Source organism: Dendropsophus ebraccatus, chromosome 4 (genome assembly GCF_027789765.1).
Source record: "Dendropsophus ebraccatus isolate aDenEbr1 chromosome 4, aDenEbr1.pat, whole genome shotgun sequence".
Lineage (NCBI taxonomy): Eukaryota > Metazoa > Chordata > Amphibia > Anura > Hylidae > Dendropsophus > Dendropsophus ebraccatus.
Genome location: NC_091457.1, coordinates 157,732,633 through 157,746,718, shown reverse-complemented (window position 1 = coordinate 157,746,718; position 14,086 = coordinate 157,732,633). Strand labels below are relative to the sequence as shown.

The following is a 14,086-nucleotide window of genomic DNA, read 5'->3' as shown; positions in this document are numbered from 1 at the left end:
TGCTCATATATGATTTTAATGATTGCACAATCCCAGTCGGACGAGTTATAAATCCTTCTGACGTCACCTTTATTGGGTCGTGTTTACAACCTGGGGCGGCCGGTTTGTATGCGGTGATGTGTTCTATCCAATATTACAGGGTTTATAGGCACTGGTACTATTATGTGGGGTGTCATTTATGTCACACTGGTGAGTATCTGTCTGTGATGTGACATTCCCATAAACTGGATATAAATATAAAATAATTATCTTGTTATAGTCCTGTAACCCTGTTACTGCTATTGTATCCATACAACGCTGCTGCCTCTGCAGGCACTCTGTTCTACTGCTAGCACAATGTTGTACTGCCCCTTCCTTCTGCAAGCACTCCCATGTACTGCTCCACCCTTCTGCAAGCACTCTTATGTACTGCTCCTTCCTTCTGCAAGAACTCCTATGTACTGCTCCACCCTTCTGCAAGCACTCCTATGTACTGCTCCACCCTTCTGCCAGCACTCCTATGTACTGCTCCACCCTTCTGCAAGCACTCCTAAGTACTGCCCCTTTATTCTGCAAGCACTCCTATGTACTGCTCCTTCCTTCTGCAAGAACTCTTATGTACTGCTCCTTCCTTCTGCAAGAACTCCTATGTACTGCTCCACCCTTCTGCCAGCACTCCTATGTACTGCTCCACCCTTCTGCAAGCACTCCTAAGTACTGCCCCTTTATTCTGCAAGCACTTCCATGTACTGCTCCACCATTCTGCAAGCACTCCTATGTACTGCTCCACCCTTCTGCAAGCACTCCTATGTACTGCTCCACCCTTCTGCAAGCACTCCCATGTACTGCTCCACCCTTCTGCAAGCACTCCTTTGTACTGCTCCACCCTTCTGCAAGCACTCCCATGTATTGCTCCACCCTTCTGCAAGCACTCCCATGTACTGCTCCACCCTTCTGCAAGCACTCCCATGTACTGCTCCACCCTTCTGCAAGCACTCCTTTGTACTGCTCCACCCTTCTGCAAGCACTCCCATGTACTGCTCCACCCTTCTGCAAGCACTCCTATGTACTGCTCCTTCCTTCTGCAAGCACTCCCATGTACTGCTCCACCCTTCTGCAAGCACTCCCATGTACTGCTCCACCCTTCTGCAAGCACTCCCATGTACTGCTCCACCCTTCTGCAAGCACTCCTATGTACTGCTCCACCCTTCTGCAAGCACTCCCATGTACTGCTCTACCCTTCTGCAAGCCCTCCTATGTGCTGCTCCACACTTCTGCAAGCACTCCCATGTACTGCTCTACCCTTCTGCAAGCACTCCCATGTACTGCTCTACCCTTCTGCAAGCACTCCCATGTACTGCTCTACCCTTCTGCAAGCACTCCTATGTCCTGCTCCACTCTTCTGCAAGCACTCCTATGTACTGCTCCACCTACACATTGTACTGTAAGCACTCCTATGTCCTGCTCCACCCTTCTGCAAGCACTCCTATGTCCTGCTCCACCCTTCTGCAAGCACTCCTATGTACTGCTCCACCCTTCTGCAAGCACTCCTATGTACTGCTCCACCTACACATTGTACTGTAAGCATGATGTTGTACTGCATCTGTACTGAAGACAGTAAATTGTACTGCTCTCTCTTTTGCAGGTACTTTATTCTACGGCTATTCTATTCTGAAAGCACTCTATTCTACTGCTTGTTTGTTCTGCTGGGACTGCTCTCCTATGCAGGCAATCTATTGTACTTTTTTTCCATTGCACCACCACCAGGCACTCTATTCTATTGTTGGCTCTCTTTTCTATCACTCCATCCTCCTGCAGGTACTTTATTCTACTGCAGACACTTTATTTTACCAATCTTTTCTACTGCATTTTATTCTCAGCTCCTTTCTTCTGTGGGCACTCTATTCTACTGCAAGCACTCTATTCTCATCTTTTTTCTTCTGTGGGCACTCTATTCTACTGCAGGCACTCTATTCTCATCTCCTTCCTACGGTGGGCACTCTATTCTACTGCAAGCACTCTATTCTCATCTCCTTCCTACGGTGGGCACTCTATTCTACTGCAAGCACTTTATTCTCAGCTCCTTTCTTCTGTGGGCACTCTTCTTCTTGAGACACTATTCTCAGATCCTCCCCTCTATGGGCACTCCATTTTACTGGAGACACCCTATTCTCAGCCCCTCCCTTCTGTTGACACTCTATTCTACTGCAAGCACTCTATTTTCACTTCCTCTCCTCTGCGGGCACCCTATTCTACTGTAGGCACTAATATCTAAGCTCCTCCCCTTTGTGGGCACTGTATTCTCAGCTCCTCCCCTCTGTGGGCACTGTATTCTCAGCTCCTCCCCTCTGTGGGCACTCTATTCTCAGCTCCTCCCCTCTGTGGGCACTCTATTTTTAGCTCCTCCCCTCTGTGGGCACTCTATTCTCAGCTCCTCCCCCCTGTGGGCACTCTATTCTCAGCTCCTTCCCTCTATTCTACTTCAGGCACAACTAATTTGGCTAATGCTGTAAGTCCAAGACTCGTCCTAAGACACAAAGCAACTTGATGATTATAAGTGAAGCCAAGTACTTACAGGGATAGGCTGCAATAATTCTGGATGCAAATAGTAAAATGATAATATAAGTAACTATAGAAATATAAAGAATATGGATAGACATTTGCTGAAATATCCTCAACGTATATAATAAAGTGGAGATACAATATATTCTCAGTTGGCTCTGGTTAGAAATGTCACCTGAGACTATCCCGGAGAACCAAGCCGGGTAAATGGAAAATCCACCAATGTATAAACAGAAGCGGGTGACCCGGCTCAGGAAACAGAGGGACCTGACACAACATACATGAGGACTGGCAAAGTCCGACAGCCGCGGCGCCCTTCCTGTAGACCGTAATTTTTCATATATAAACATCTATAAGATACATCGGCTTCCTGTGATTGCAGATACTTTACATGTGTTTATACAAGTCTCCTAGGAGCGGATGCACAGATCTGAATCATAGGACATATGTAAAGGGGACAGACGGGTTTAGCTTTACTGTCTGTATATATATATATGTTGCAGTGAAATGATAGAATCAGGGATTTGATGAAATCCCGGGAAATGATGAAATGACCGCGCCGCTCCATCATTTCCCTAGGGGATTGATCAAATCACGGACCTCTTTCATGGAAATGATGGAATGAACTCTATCATTTCCCGCTGCAACATAGAATTTGCTTACCGTATCGCCTCTCTGCTCCCCCCAGCCTGTCCACTCCGCTCCCCGTCCGCCTCCACCGCCTCTCTGCTCCCTGTTCTGCTGGTTTATCCTGCTACACACCTCCTGCTCCCCCGGCCTGTCTGAGCCGCTCCGCTCCCCATCTGCCTCTGGTCCAGTCCGCCCTGCCGTGCGACATGCCTCCTGCTCCCCTGGCCTTTCCGCTCTGCTCCCCGTCCACTCCAACGCCGTATGCCTGCCGGGAGGTGTGCCGCTCTGCTCCCCGTCCGCCCCTGGTCCCCTTCCGCCATATGCCTGCTGGGGAGACGTGCCGCTCCGCTCCCCTGTCCGTCCCCCGCCATATGCCTGCCGGGAGGTGTGCTGTTCTGCTCCCCGTCTGCCCCCGGTCCCGTCAGCGCCCCCACCGTACACCTGTCGGGGAGGCGTGCCTCTCCTCTCCCTCGTCCGCCCCACCGCCATATGCCTGCTGGGGAGGACCTCTGCCACCATATGCCAGCTGCCAAACATAGAGCCGGGCGACTCCTCGATCGTTCATTCCGTCATCTCCCTGAAAGGGGTCAGGGATTTATCATTTCCCTAGGGAAATGATGGAGCGGCGCGTTCATTCCATCATTTCCCAGGATTTGATCAAATCCCTGATTCTATCATTTCACTGCAACATATATATATACTGTTTAAGCTACATACAAATGTGTAACCTTTTTGAATCAATTGCTGTACAGCCTGTATTGTATTCCAGAGCTGCACTCATAGTTCTGCTGATTGTCATTAGAAACTGCCAGTTGTTATGATACAGTTGGTGTAAACCTGAGCATGAGACAGCTGTTAGATGAGCGTGCATCTCAGTGGTGGTGGGTAGTGTTGAGCTGAGAGGCTGAACTGTTCGGGTTCGGTAACATTGACTCCTCATGGCTGGAGAGGTTGGATGCCGCCCTAAGGAGTCCTGGAAAACATGGCTGCAGTCATGGGCCATAGGCTGTATCCATGTTTTCCAGGACTCACTTGGGCTGCATCCAACTTCTTCGACCACCGGTAATCGATTGCCTCTTGCTCAGGTTGAAACGGACCAGAGCGCGCTGGAGGTTCACTCATCTCTCGTTACCGTTGCTCAGCACATTGCCGGCGGCTGTCACAGTAACAATGGCTCATTCCCGGGGTGTTCGCACCTGTGAGCCAGAGACAGCTGGATAAGGGACGTTCTATTCTTGCTGTGTCCAGTGCTTTGGCAGGTGTATGATCTGCTTACCTGTAATCACGGACAGTGGCGGCACTCACTGTGCGCAATGGAAAATGCTGTTATTGCAGAATATTGGAAAATCTAAAGTTTCTCTTTTGTTCTTTTTTTTTTTTGCTTAAATCACAAGTAATTATACGGCACTACAAGATTAAAACATATCCCCCATATGCAGGGGTGCGTTGTGTGCATGCTCGGCCACCACTCCATTCACTCTCTATGGGACCATTGAGTCCTGTACTTGGCAGTCATGAAACCATACTTCTGAACTTTTTTTTGTTTGTTTTTCCAGTTTTTTTGTGGATTGGTTAAAGTCCTTATAAATGCTATGATGGATAATTGTAATTGGATCTGTGTGTATATGGCGTGGTAACGTGGTGATGGATGCCCCACAACAAGACAAGACATGGACAAGATCACTTCTCTTGTGGAAACTGTATTGAGTTTATGTATCACAGATTCTCTGCCAATTACTGTAATATTAGCATTGCTTTTTATTAGATACCTGTCAGCCATAATATTATAACACAGAAGAGCTGCTGTAAAGCAAATCGCTGAAAAACTTCCTGCTGGCTGTGATAGCAAGGAGTCAGATGACACAGGACACGGCAGCTTGTTGTGTATGGGGCCCAGGTGATCTCTGTCTATCCTTGATAATGTCTACAACGCACATTAGACCTGAAGCATGGAGCAATGGAAGAAAGTGTCTGGTCTGATGGGTCACGTTCTCCATCATGTGGACGGCCGGGTGCGTGTGCATCACCTGGGGAAGAGATGGCACCAGGATGCATTATGGGAAGAAGACAAGATGGCGGGGGCAGTGTGATGGGCAATGTTCTGCTGGAGACCTTGTGTCCTGGCATCATGTGGATGTTACTGTGACACCGACCACCTACCTAACCATTGTACACACCATGTCCCCCCTTCCTGCCAGCGGGACCCCCTAATGTATGTAATGGATAATGTCCCGGGGGCCGCACTGCGGACATTGTACAGGACAAAGAGACCAAGGTGGTGACCCGGCCTCCAGATTCCCCAGATCTCATCCTATCCATCATCTGTGGGATATTCTGGAGATATAAGTCCCATCCAGGGAAATGGGGTCCGCACCTCACACTGCAAAATATCTGATGCCCGGACCACCATTGCTCCATGGGGTCTGGGCATTGATGGGCCAGAGCGCAAGGGGGTTGCCACTATATTAGTTGGTGGTTTTAATGTTATGGCAGATCGGTGTCATTTACATGTGAAGTTATTATCACTAATCACCGGTGATTATCGTTCAGATTATCGTTAAATTGTTCTAATCCAAACGATAATCGTTTGTTTGAAATGCAGTTAACCATTAACGACCGAACGTGAAATCGTTGATCGCTTTATCAGACCTGGACCTATTTTTATCGTTGCTCGTTCGCAAAACGTTTGCAAATCGTTCGCATTGAATAAGACATTGTTCGGTCGTTCGCAATAGATACGAACGCAATAGCGAATAAATAGCGAAGAAAAACGCAATTACGATCATAAGTAACGATTATCGTTTCATGGAAATGAGTGAACGTTTTCAGGTCTTTCGCAATAGCGGTCGTTTGAGATCGTTAATCGTTAACGATTATGCGAACGATAATCGTCCGGTGGAATGGGGCCCTAATCCTGCATGCCTGTAGACGTGTGATCCGCTCAGCTTTGTTTCTTAGTCGACTCTTTCTTCAGTCTTTCAGTTTGTCAAGAAAGAAGATCGTCCACTACACGAGCTATGACCAGAGGAAAAGAGCCAACGCGGCTTTCCTGATCGGGGCCTACGCGGTGAGTGAGTCCTTTCTATACTATAACCGTGGCGGGGGGCCGGCACCTGCCCCTTGTGTGTGTGAGGAGTGATAAGTTCCTGACCTGCCGCCCGTTCCTCTCCGAGCCGCTCCTCCCTTTGTCTGAGATATTCTCATTCCGCCTTGTTAATATTTTACAACAGGACAGAAATAAATAGAGCCGCTCTCAGATGTCAGGGTCCGGCTCAGGCTTTGTGAACTCAACATAGACATCAGTGTGCAGCTACCCAGGCAGAGCTGGAGGATTATAGATTTAAAGGGGCTTCGTCTTCAGACTGACTATTCCAGTGGGCGCTCAATCCATGTACTCATAGGGGGAGATTTATCCAACATGGTGTAAAGTGAAACTGGCTCAGTCGCCCCTAGCAACCAATCAGATTCCACCTTTCATTCCTCACAGACTCTTTGGAAAATGTAAGGTGGAATCTGATTGGTTGCTAGGGGCAACTGAGCCAGTTTCACTTTACACCATGTTTGATAGATCTCCCCCATTGTGGTCAGTCGGGGTCTGAACACTAGGTCATGTCAAAAGTTTTAGCTTGCTTTATAGTGTTACTGTCTTAAAAAAAAGAAAAAGAAAACAACTTTTGGCATGTCATACAGATGTAAAACATTTTGACTTACTATGGGATCTGCCTCCTTCAGCAGGTCAGGGAGAAGCGCTCAGCCGCACGCTTCTTCTGACTCCTTCAAAACATTCAGAACAAAATTTTTTACATTTCTCTATAACTCTATAAAACTCTATAAAAGAGTCAGTTGTTTAGGTGATAGTGCCCCTTTAAGACTATACTTCATTGTGTGATCTTTCCTATCCCCTCCTGCACCCCATCTCCTGCAGAGCGTTACTCCCTCTGACCTCAGCCCTGCCATGTTCACCTTCCGCAGAGTGGATTACCTATGTGTAAGCAGGCAGCAATCCCATGCATGCCTTCTCTCCAGCCCTTTAATCTCCCCCCCCCCCCCCCCCTGCAGCTGGTACCATCACGCCATGGTAGGCGAGGTGCCCCCTGTAATAGGCAGCGCCCGCAGTCCAGGAGCATTACAGTCTCTTGTTTTATATATATAGAGCTAATGGTGTAGCTATATACAGTATGCGCTTTATACCCTGCTGTGTAGCTATTCTTAGTTTTATTTGTTTTTATTCGTCTTTATGTATTTTGTTTTTCATCTGGACGGGATTATAGACAGGTTTATAGGGGATTTAGAGATTTTCCTTATTATGTAATATTCTGCACTCACATACACATATATACGCATACACACATACATATATACACATACACACATATATACACACATACATACATATATATGCATACACACATATATACGCATACACACATATATACACACATACATATATACGCACACACACATATATACACACACATATATACGCATACACACATCTATACACACACATACATATATACGCATACACACATATATACGTATACACGCATATATACACACATACATACATATATACGCACACACACATATATACGCACACACACATATATACACACATACATATATACGCACACTCACATACATACACACATACATATACACACACACATATATACACACATACATACATATATACGCACACACACATATATACATACATACATATATACATACACACACACACATATATAGGCATACACATATACGCACACACTCACACGTGCACACACAACATACACTCACACATACATACATACATACATACAAGCACACACACACACACATACACACACATATACACACACACACATATATACACATATACACACACATACATAAATACACATACATACTGTACATACAAGCACACACACACACATACACACACATATACACACACACATACATAAAAACACATACACACATATATACACACACACATATTTACACATATACACACACACATACATAAAAACACATACATACACACACACACACACACACACTCACACACACACACACACACACACGCACACGCACATACACACACACACACACACACACAGTGACCTGTTCACTAATTGTTGTTCTCCTGCTGACATTCAGCTCAGTACTAGAGCATTGATCCCAAACCAGCTGCTGCCAAGCTACAACTCCCATCATGCCCTGACAGCCGAAGGCTGTCGGGGCATGATGAGAGTTGTAGTTTGGCAACAGCTGGACAGCATCAGGTTAAGGTCTACATAGGCTCTGACTGCCAGGATATGATGGGATTTGTAGAGCCACAGGTTGGGTAACACTGGTCTACACAGTCATGGACACAGGCTTCAACTGTCAGGGCATGCTGGGAGTTGTAGTTTTGTTACATATGTTACAACACTGTGCTAGCCGCACAATACTAGAAGGGATTTTTTTTATAAAATGCTAATATGATTGTTATTCATCCTCCTAGGTCATCTACTTGAAGAAGACTCCAGAAGAGGCGTATAGATCCCTGCTAAGTGGATCCAGCCCCCAGTACCTCCCGTTCAGGTAAGAAATCAGAATGTATTATCGGTTGTATAGAACACGTCTTCCCTAGGCTGTGTTCACACATTGCAGTTTCATTGTTTTACTGCGTCAATAATCGTTTCACTGCAGTACAACGACAGTAACAAAAAGTATGTGAACACAGCCCTATAACGCCACAACGCTCCCGCAGGCCCTATGGCCTCTTCTTTGTTTAGCAGATACAGCGCCATAACTTCTATAGTGGCTATGCCTGGTACTGCAGATCAGTTTCATTCACTTGAATGGGACTGAGCTGCAGAGATGCAAAACCAGGCTTAACCACTACAGAATGTATGGCGCTGTGTCTAACAATGAAGAGATCAGCTGATCGACAAAGGTTCCAGAAGTCAGAACCCCAACGATCTACTATAGTGGCCTGTTCTAAAGAGAGTCCTAGAAAACCTCTTTAGGGTGCGTTCACACCTACAGGATCTGCAGCAGATCTGCAGCAGATTTGATGCTGTGTTCAGTTATTTAAATGAAATCTGCTGCAGAAAATCAGCTGCAGATCCTGTATGTGTGAACACACCCTTAAATGGGAAATGTTTTTTTTTTTTCTTCAAATCAACTGATGTCAGAAGAAAGTTATAAAGATTTGTAATTTACTTCTATTTGAAAAACTCAACTCTTCCGGTACTTATCAGCTGCTGTATGTCCTGCAGGAAGTGGTGTATTCTTTTCAGTCTGCTGCCACCTCTGTCAATGTCAGGAACTGTGTAGAGCAGTAGAAAATCCCCATAGAAAACCTCTCCTGCTCTGGACAGTTCCTGAATTGGACAGAGGTGGCAGCAGACTGAAAAGAATACACCACTTCCTGCAGGACATACAGCAGCTGATAAGTACTGGAAGACTGGATATTTTTAAATAAAAGTAATTTACAAACCTCTATGACTTTCTCACACCAGTTGATTTAAAATCTTTTTTTTTTTTTTTTTCCACCGACATACCCCTTTAAGTAAGGCTGGGTTAACACTGCGTTTTTGCAAACAGCTGAAAAATGGATTGCAAAAGCGGATGCATTTGTGTGCATCTGTTTTGATCCGTTTTTCCATTGACTTCCATTATAAAAAAAACGGATCAAAACGGATGTTTTTTTTTTTGACGGACACAAAAACGTTGCTGACACAATTTTTTTTGTCCGTTAAAAAAAAAAAAAACGGATCCGTTAAACGTATGCTAAAAAGGCAGTGTGAACCCAGCCTAAGTGATCAGATGTCGCTCTGTATTAGGGATGGGCGATTACTGGTAATCTGATTAATTCGATTAATTTGCCCAGAAAGTTAGAATCAATTAGATTTTTCACAAAAAATCATTGTGGGCAGAGCGTTGTCGGGCAGGCGGTCCGGAGAGAGGTGCAGAGCCGCGGCTGACCTGTGTCCCGCTCCCCTCCTGGCCGCACATGCATGTCCCCTGTCTGTGGAGGAGGCCGCAGGGACTGCAGAATAAGGAGATAGCGTCGCTGCGGAACCTGGAGCTGTACAGTGGGATTGTGCACCCCCCGATCCCGCTGTACAGCTCCAGGACTGGCAGCAACGCTATCTCCTTATTCTACACTTCCCGCGGCATCCTCCATAGACAGGGGACATGCATGTGCGGCCAGGAGGGGAACATGTGTGCCAGGGTGAGAGGAGGAGGAGGGCTATGTGCACTCCTGCCTAAGTCACCCCCAGTCCCTCTCAGTCACCCCCAGTCCCTCTCAGTCACCCTCAGTCCCCCTCAGTCACCCCCAGTCTTTCCCAGTCACCCCCAGCCTGCCCCAGTCCCCCTCATCTATTTCTGTACTTCTACTACACCCCTCATCTTTACCTGTACTACTACTACACCCCTCATCCTTACCTGTACTACTACTACACCCCTCATCTTTACCTGTACTACTACTACTACACCCCTCCTCTTCACCTGTACTACTACTACACCCTTCATCTTTACCTGTACTACTACTACACCCCTCATCCTTACCTGTACTACTACTACACCCCTCATCTTTACCTGTACTACTACTACTACACCCCTCATCTTCACCTGTACTACTACTACACCCTTCATCTTTATCTGTACTACTACACCCCTTATCCACTATACCTGTACTACTACACCCCTTATCTTTATCTGTACTACTACACCCCTTATCCACTATACCTGTACTACTCCACCCCTTATCTTTATCTGTACTACTACACCCCTTATCCACTATACCTGTACAACTATACCCCTTATCTTTACCTGTACTACTACTACACCCCTCATCTATACCTGTACTACTACTACACCCCTCATCTTTATCTGTACTACTACACCTCTTATCCACTTTACCTCCACTACTACACCCTTCATCTTTATCTGTATTACTACACTTCTTATCCACTTTACCTCCACCACTACACCCTACCTAGATGGAGGCACAAAGAAGATCTCCTATACTATATGGGGGCACAGAGTGGCACATATTTGGAAAAACTACTTACACGGGGCACAGAGGGGGCTTGTCTGCTGCATAGGGGCACAGGGGGAGCACTGTAACACTGGGAAGCAATATAGTTGTCATTAAAATAGTATCTGACGCTGAGGAGAAAACTGTTCTGTTAATTTAGCAAAAAGAAAAAAAATATCAAGATTTAAATCGAGAATCGTCCAAAATTAAATAAAAATTTCCCCTTCCAGGATGAGGTCTGTCAGGGACGGCAGATGCTGCAGCTCTCCTTTGCTTCCAGCTTTATATCTAGAATATTTTCCACGTGTCGCTCACACCTGGGGGTGTTCCATACCAGGAATGAGACTCCAGATCTAATACACAGACTGCTTGTTATTACTTGTATCTTGTTCTTGTATAAAACTGCAGCTAATAGCTCTGGACGTGTACGTGGATATCATACGTGTATGTCATTAGTATCGCTGGTTTGGCGCCATTCTTCTGAAAGGGGTACTCCAGAGAATTTCTTTTTCTTTTATTTTAAATCAACTGGTGTCAGAAAGTTACATAGATTTGTAATTAACGTTTATTTAAAAATCTGATGTCGTACAGTACTTATCAGCTACTGTATGTGGTGTGTTTTTTTTCAGTGCTCTCTGCTGCCACCTCTGCCCAGTAGCAAATCCCCATAGAAAACCTCTCCTGCTCTGGACACTTCCTGACATGGACAGAGGTGGCAGCAGAGAGCACTGTGTCAGACTGGAAAGAATACACCACATCCTGCAGGACATGCAGCAGCTGATAAGTACTGGAAGACTGGAGATTTTTAAATAGAAGTAACTTACAAATCTGTATAATGTTCTAGAAACAGTTGATTTGAAGAAAAGTCCCCCCCTAAGTACTTTTTTAATTTACCGTGCATTTGTTCTTTCAAAAGAATTTACACAAAAAAACCAACCAAACAAAAAAAAAAAACGACAGATGATTTTAGCACTTTTTGCTGTTTTTGAGGGCCCTCCATGATGCACAGCTATTCCTCATGGTCTCCATTTCAGTGAACAGTACCAGGGATGGGCTGTTTGCCAGTGGCACATACACAGGGCTTCCTTTCCCTTATCTGTCTGGCCAATCCAATCACAGCATAGCTCCTTACTGCTATACCATAATCAAGTGCTGGTGAAAGTACATTGGATTGAACAGGCTGCATTGTACCTGGGGGTTGACTTTCACAGTACACTTAATATATGGCATGTAGGGGGAGAAGGGGGTTATTGATGCACTGAGATTGCAGAAATTAAAGAAACAGAAGAAGCTCAGTAAGGAAAGGGTTACACCAAGCACTGAACTGAGATGAGAAGGAAACCATGATTTACCTTTTAGGGACAGTGGGGATCCCATGGAGGAAGCTAAAAGATTGCAGGCACACAGTCGCTCTTGTCTTGTGGGGGGAGAAGGGGGTTATTGATGCACTGAAATTGCAGAAATTGAAAAAACAGATGAAGCTCAGTAAGGAAAGGGGTACACCAAGCACTGAACTGAGATGAGAAAGAAACCATGATTTACCTTTCAGGGACAGTGGGGATCCCATGGAGGAAACTGAAAGATTGCAGGCACACAGTCGCTCTTGTCCTCTCTCCCTAGCACACAGCAATAGCAAAGCCACCGCCACCACTTCCTGAGTTTTATCCTGATCTAGAGATGGACTGAGCCTAACAACAGGCAGTGGACAGCATGGAAGTGAGACACCTAGTGGCCAAGATATAAGTGCTGTTTTTCTGGGGGAAAGAAGTCATTTTTGGGCTGTTCCATTAAGGGAAGTTGTTTGTGTGTACAGTGACTATTTAAAGGGGCATTCCTATCTTAAAGAAAGCTATTGTATTAGTTGATCACAGGCCCCCCTGATATCTAAAGAACCTCCTATTAGAACAGAGCAACCATCATGTAGGTGCCAGTGACTTATTCTCCTCTCCCATGGATGCTCGGCCAAGTTGAGCATACATATGTATTTGGAGGGATAGCTCTTGGCCTAGGACCACCTTGACATACAACCCTGGCACCTAGATTGACTTAATATTACGCAGCTGTAGGCTGTCAGGGCATGCTGAGATGTGTAGTTCTTTCACAGCAGGGGTGCTTCAGGTTGAAAATAACTGCATTAGCCCCTAAATCCCTATATTTTCTATATTCCCTCTATACCATAATGTCACTCCGTCATGATGATATTATACTAGAGTGAATACATGATCTGGGTCGGGAGCGGTGTCGGGGCGGGGGTACCACTAGAAGTGACAGTGATATACAATAGCAGGCAGCCAGGGCATGCTGGGAGTTGTAGTTCAGAGATCACTGTACTATATTATGGCACTGTGTCTCCTTAGAGGCCCTCTGTCCTGTCCATACAGTTTTAGTTACCATAGTAACCACTCAGCAGCACCACCACCATCTTGGCCTCAATGGTATTGACATAATGTGGGGCACCAGAACCAGAGGTTCATTGGGTCACGACGTACAATATGTCATGATCCTCGCCCCATCCCTAATATATATATATAAATCAGTGTGTACACAGGGACGCTGCTGTCACCGGCGGTTACTGACAGCCTCCTAAGCTGCCGGCCTTGTCCTGACCTGTTTTCCTGTCAATTACGCGTCTTTATGACTCTGGGCTTGTGTTACACTGTATATCCTGCCCTGAACCCCCTCTGCTCTGTATTGTCACTGTGGAATTTATAGCTTCCTGGTGGCCATTGTTCACGTGTTTACGGCGGTATAAACGTGCGCTCTATTTTGGTCGCCTGTTTGTCACACACCTACGCTGGGCACGGATTTATGTTTTATTAGTGGAGTAATTATTAGATTACACAGACACGACTGTATTACGGGATTGCTTCATCC

General features: G+C 45.7%; 1 protein-coding gene and 1 long non-coding RNA gene across 3 annotated transcripts in view; one reads left to right on the top strand and one right to left on the bottom strand.

Annotated features, from left to right (window-relative positions):
* CDC14A (cell division cycle 14A) overlaps positions 1 to 14,086 on the top strand; it is an 80,301-nt gene that overhangs the window by 33,683 nt on the left and 32,532 nt on the right. For both annotated transcript variants that reach the window (XM_069967547.1, XM_069967549.1), the window contains exons 4-5: positions 6,146 to 6,238; positions 8,684 to 8,763. In XM_069967547.1, the coding sequence (XP_069823648.1) occupies positions 6,146 to 6,238; positions 8,684 to 8,763 (173 nt within the window). The remainder of the gene's footprint in view (positions 1 to 6,145; positions 6,239 to 8,683; positions 8,764 to 14,086) is intronic.
* LOC138789038 (uncharacterized) lies at positions 5,003 to 13,576 on the bottom strand. Its single transcript, XR_011362691.1, has 3 exons — positions 12,755 to 13,576; positions 12,565 to 12,660; positions 5,003 to 5,198 (listed from the first exon to the last, which is right to left on the bottom strand). It is a non-coding gene; the product is annotated as an uncharacterized lncRNA (long non-coding RNA).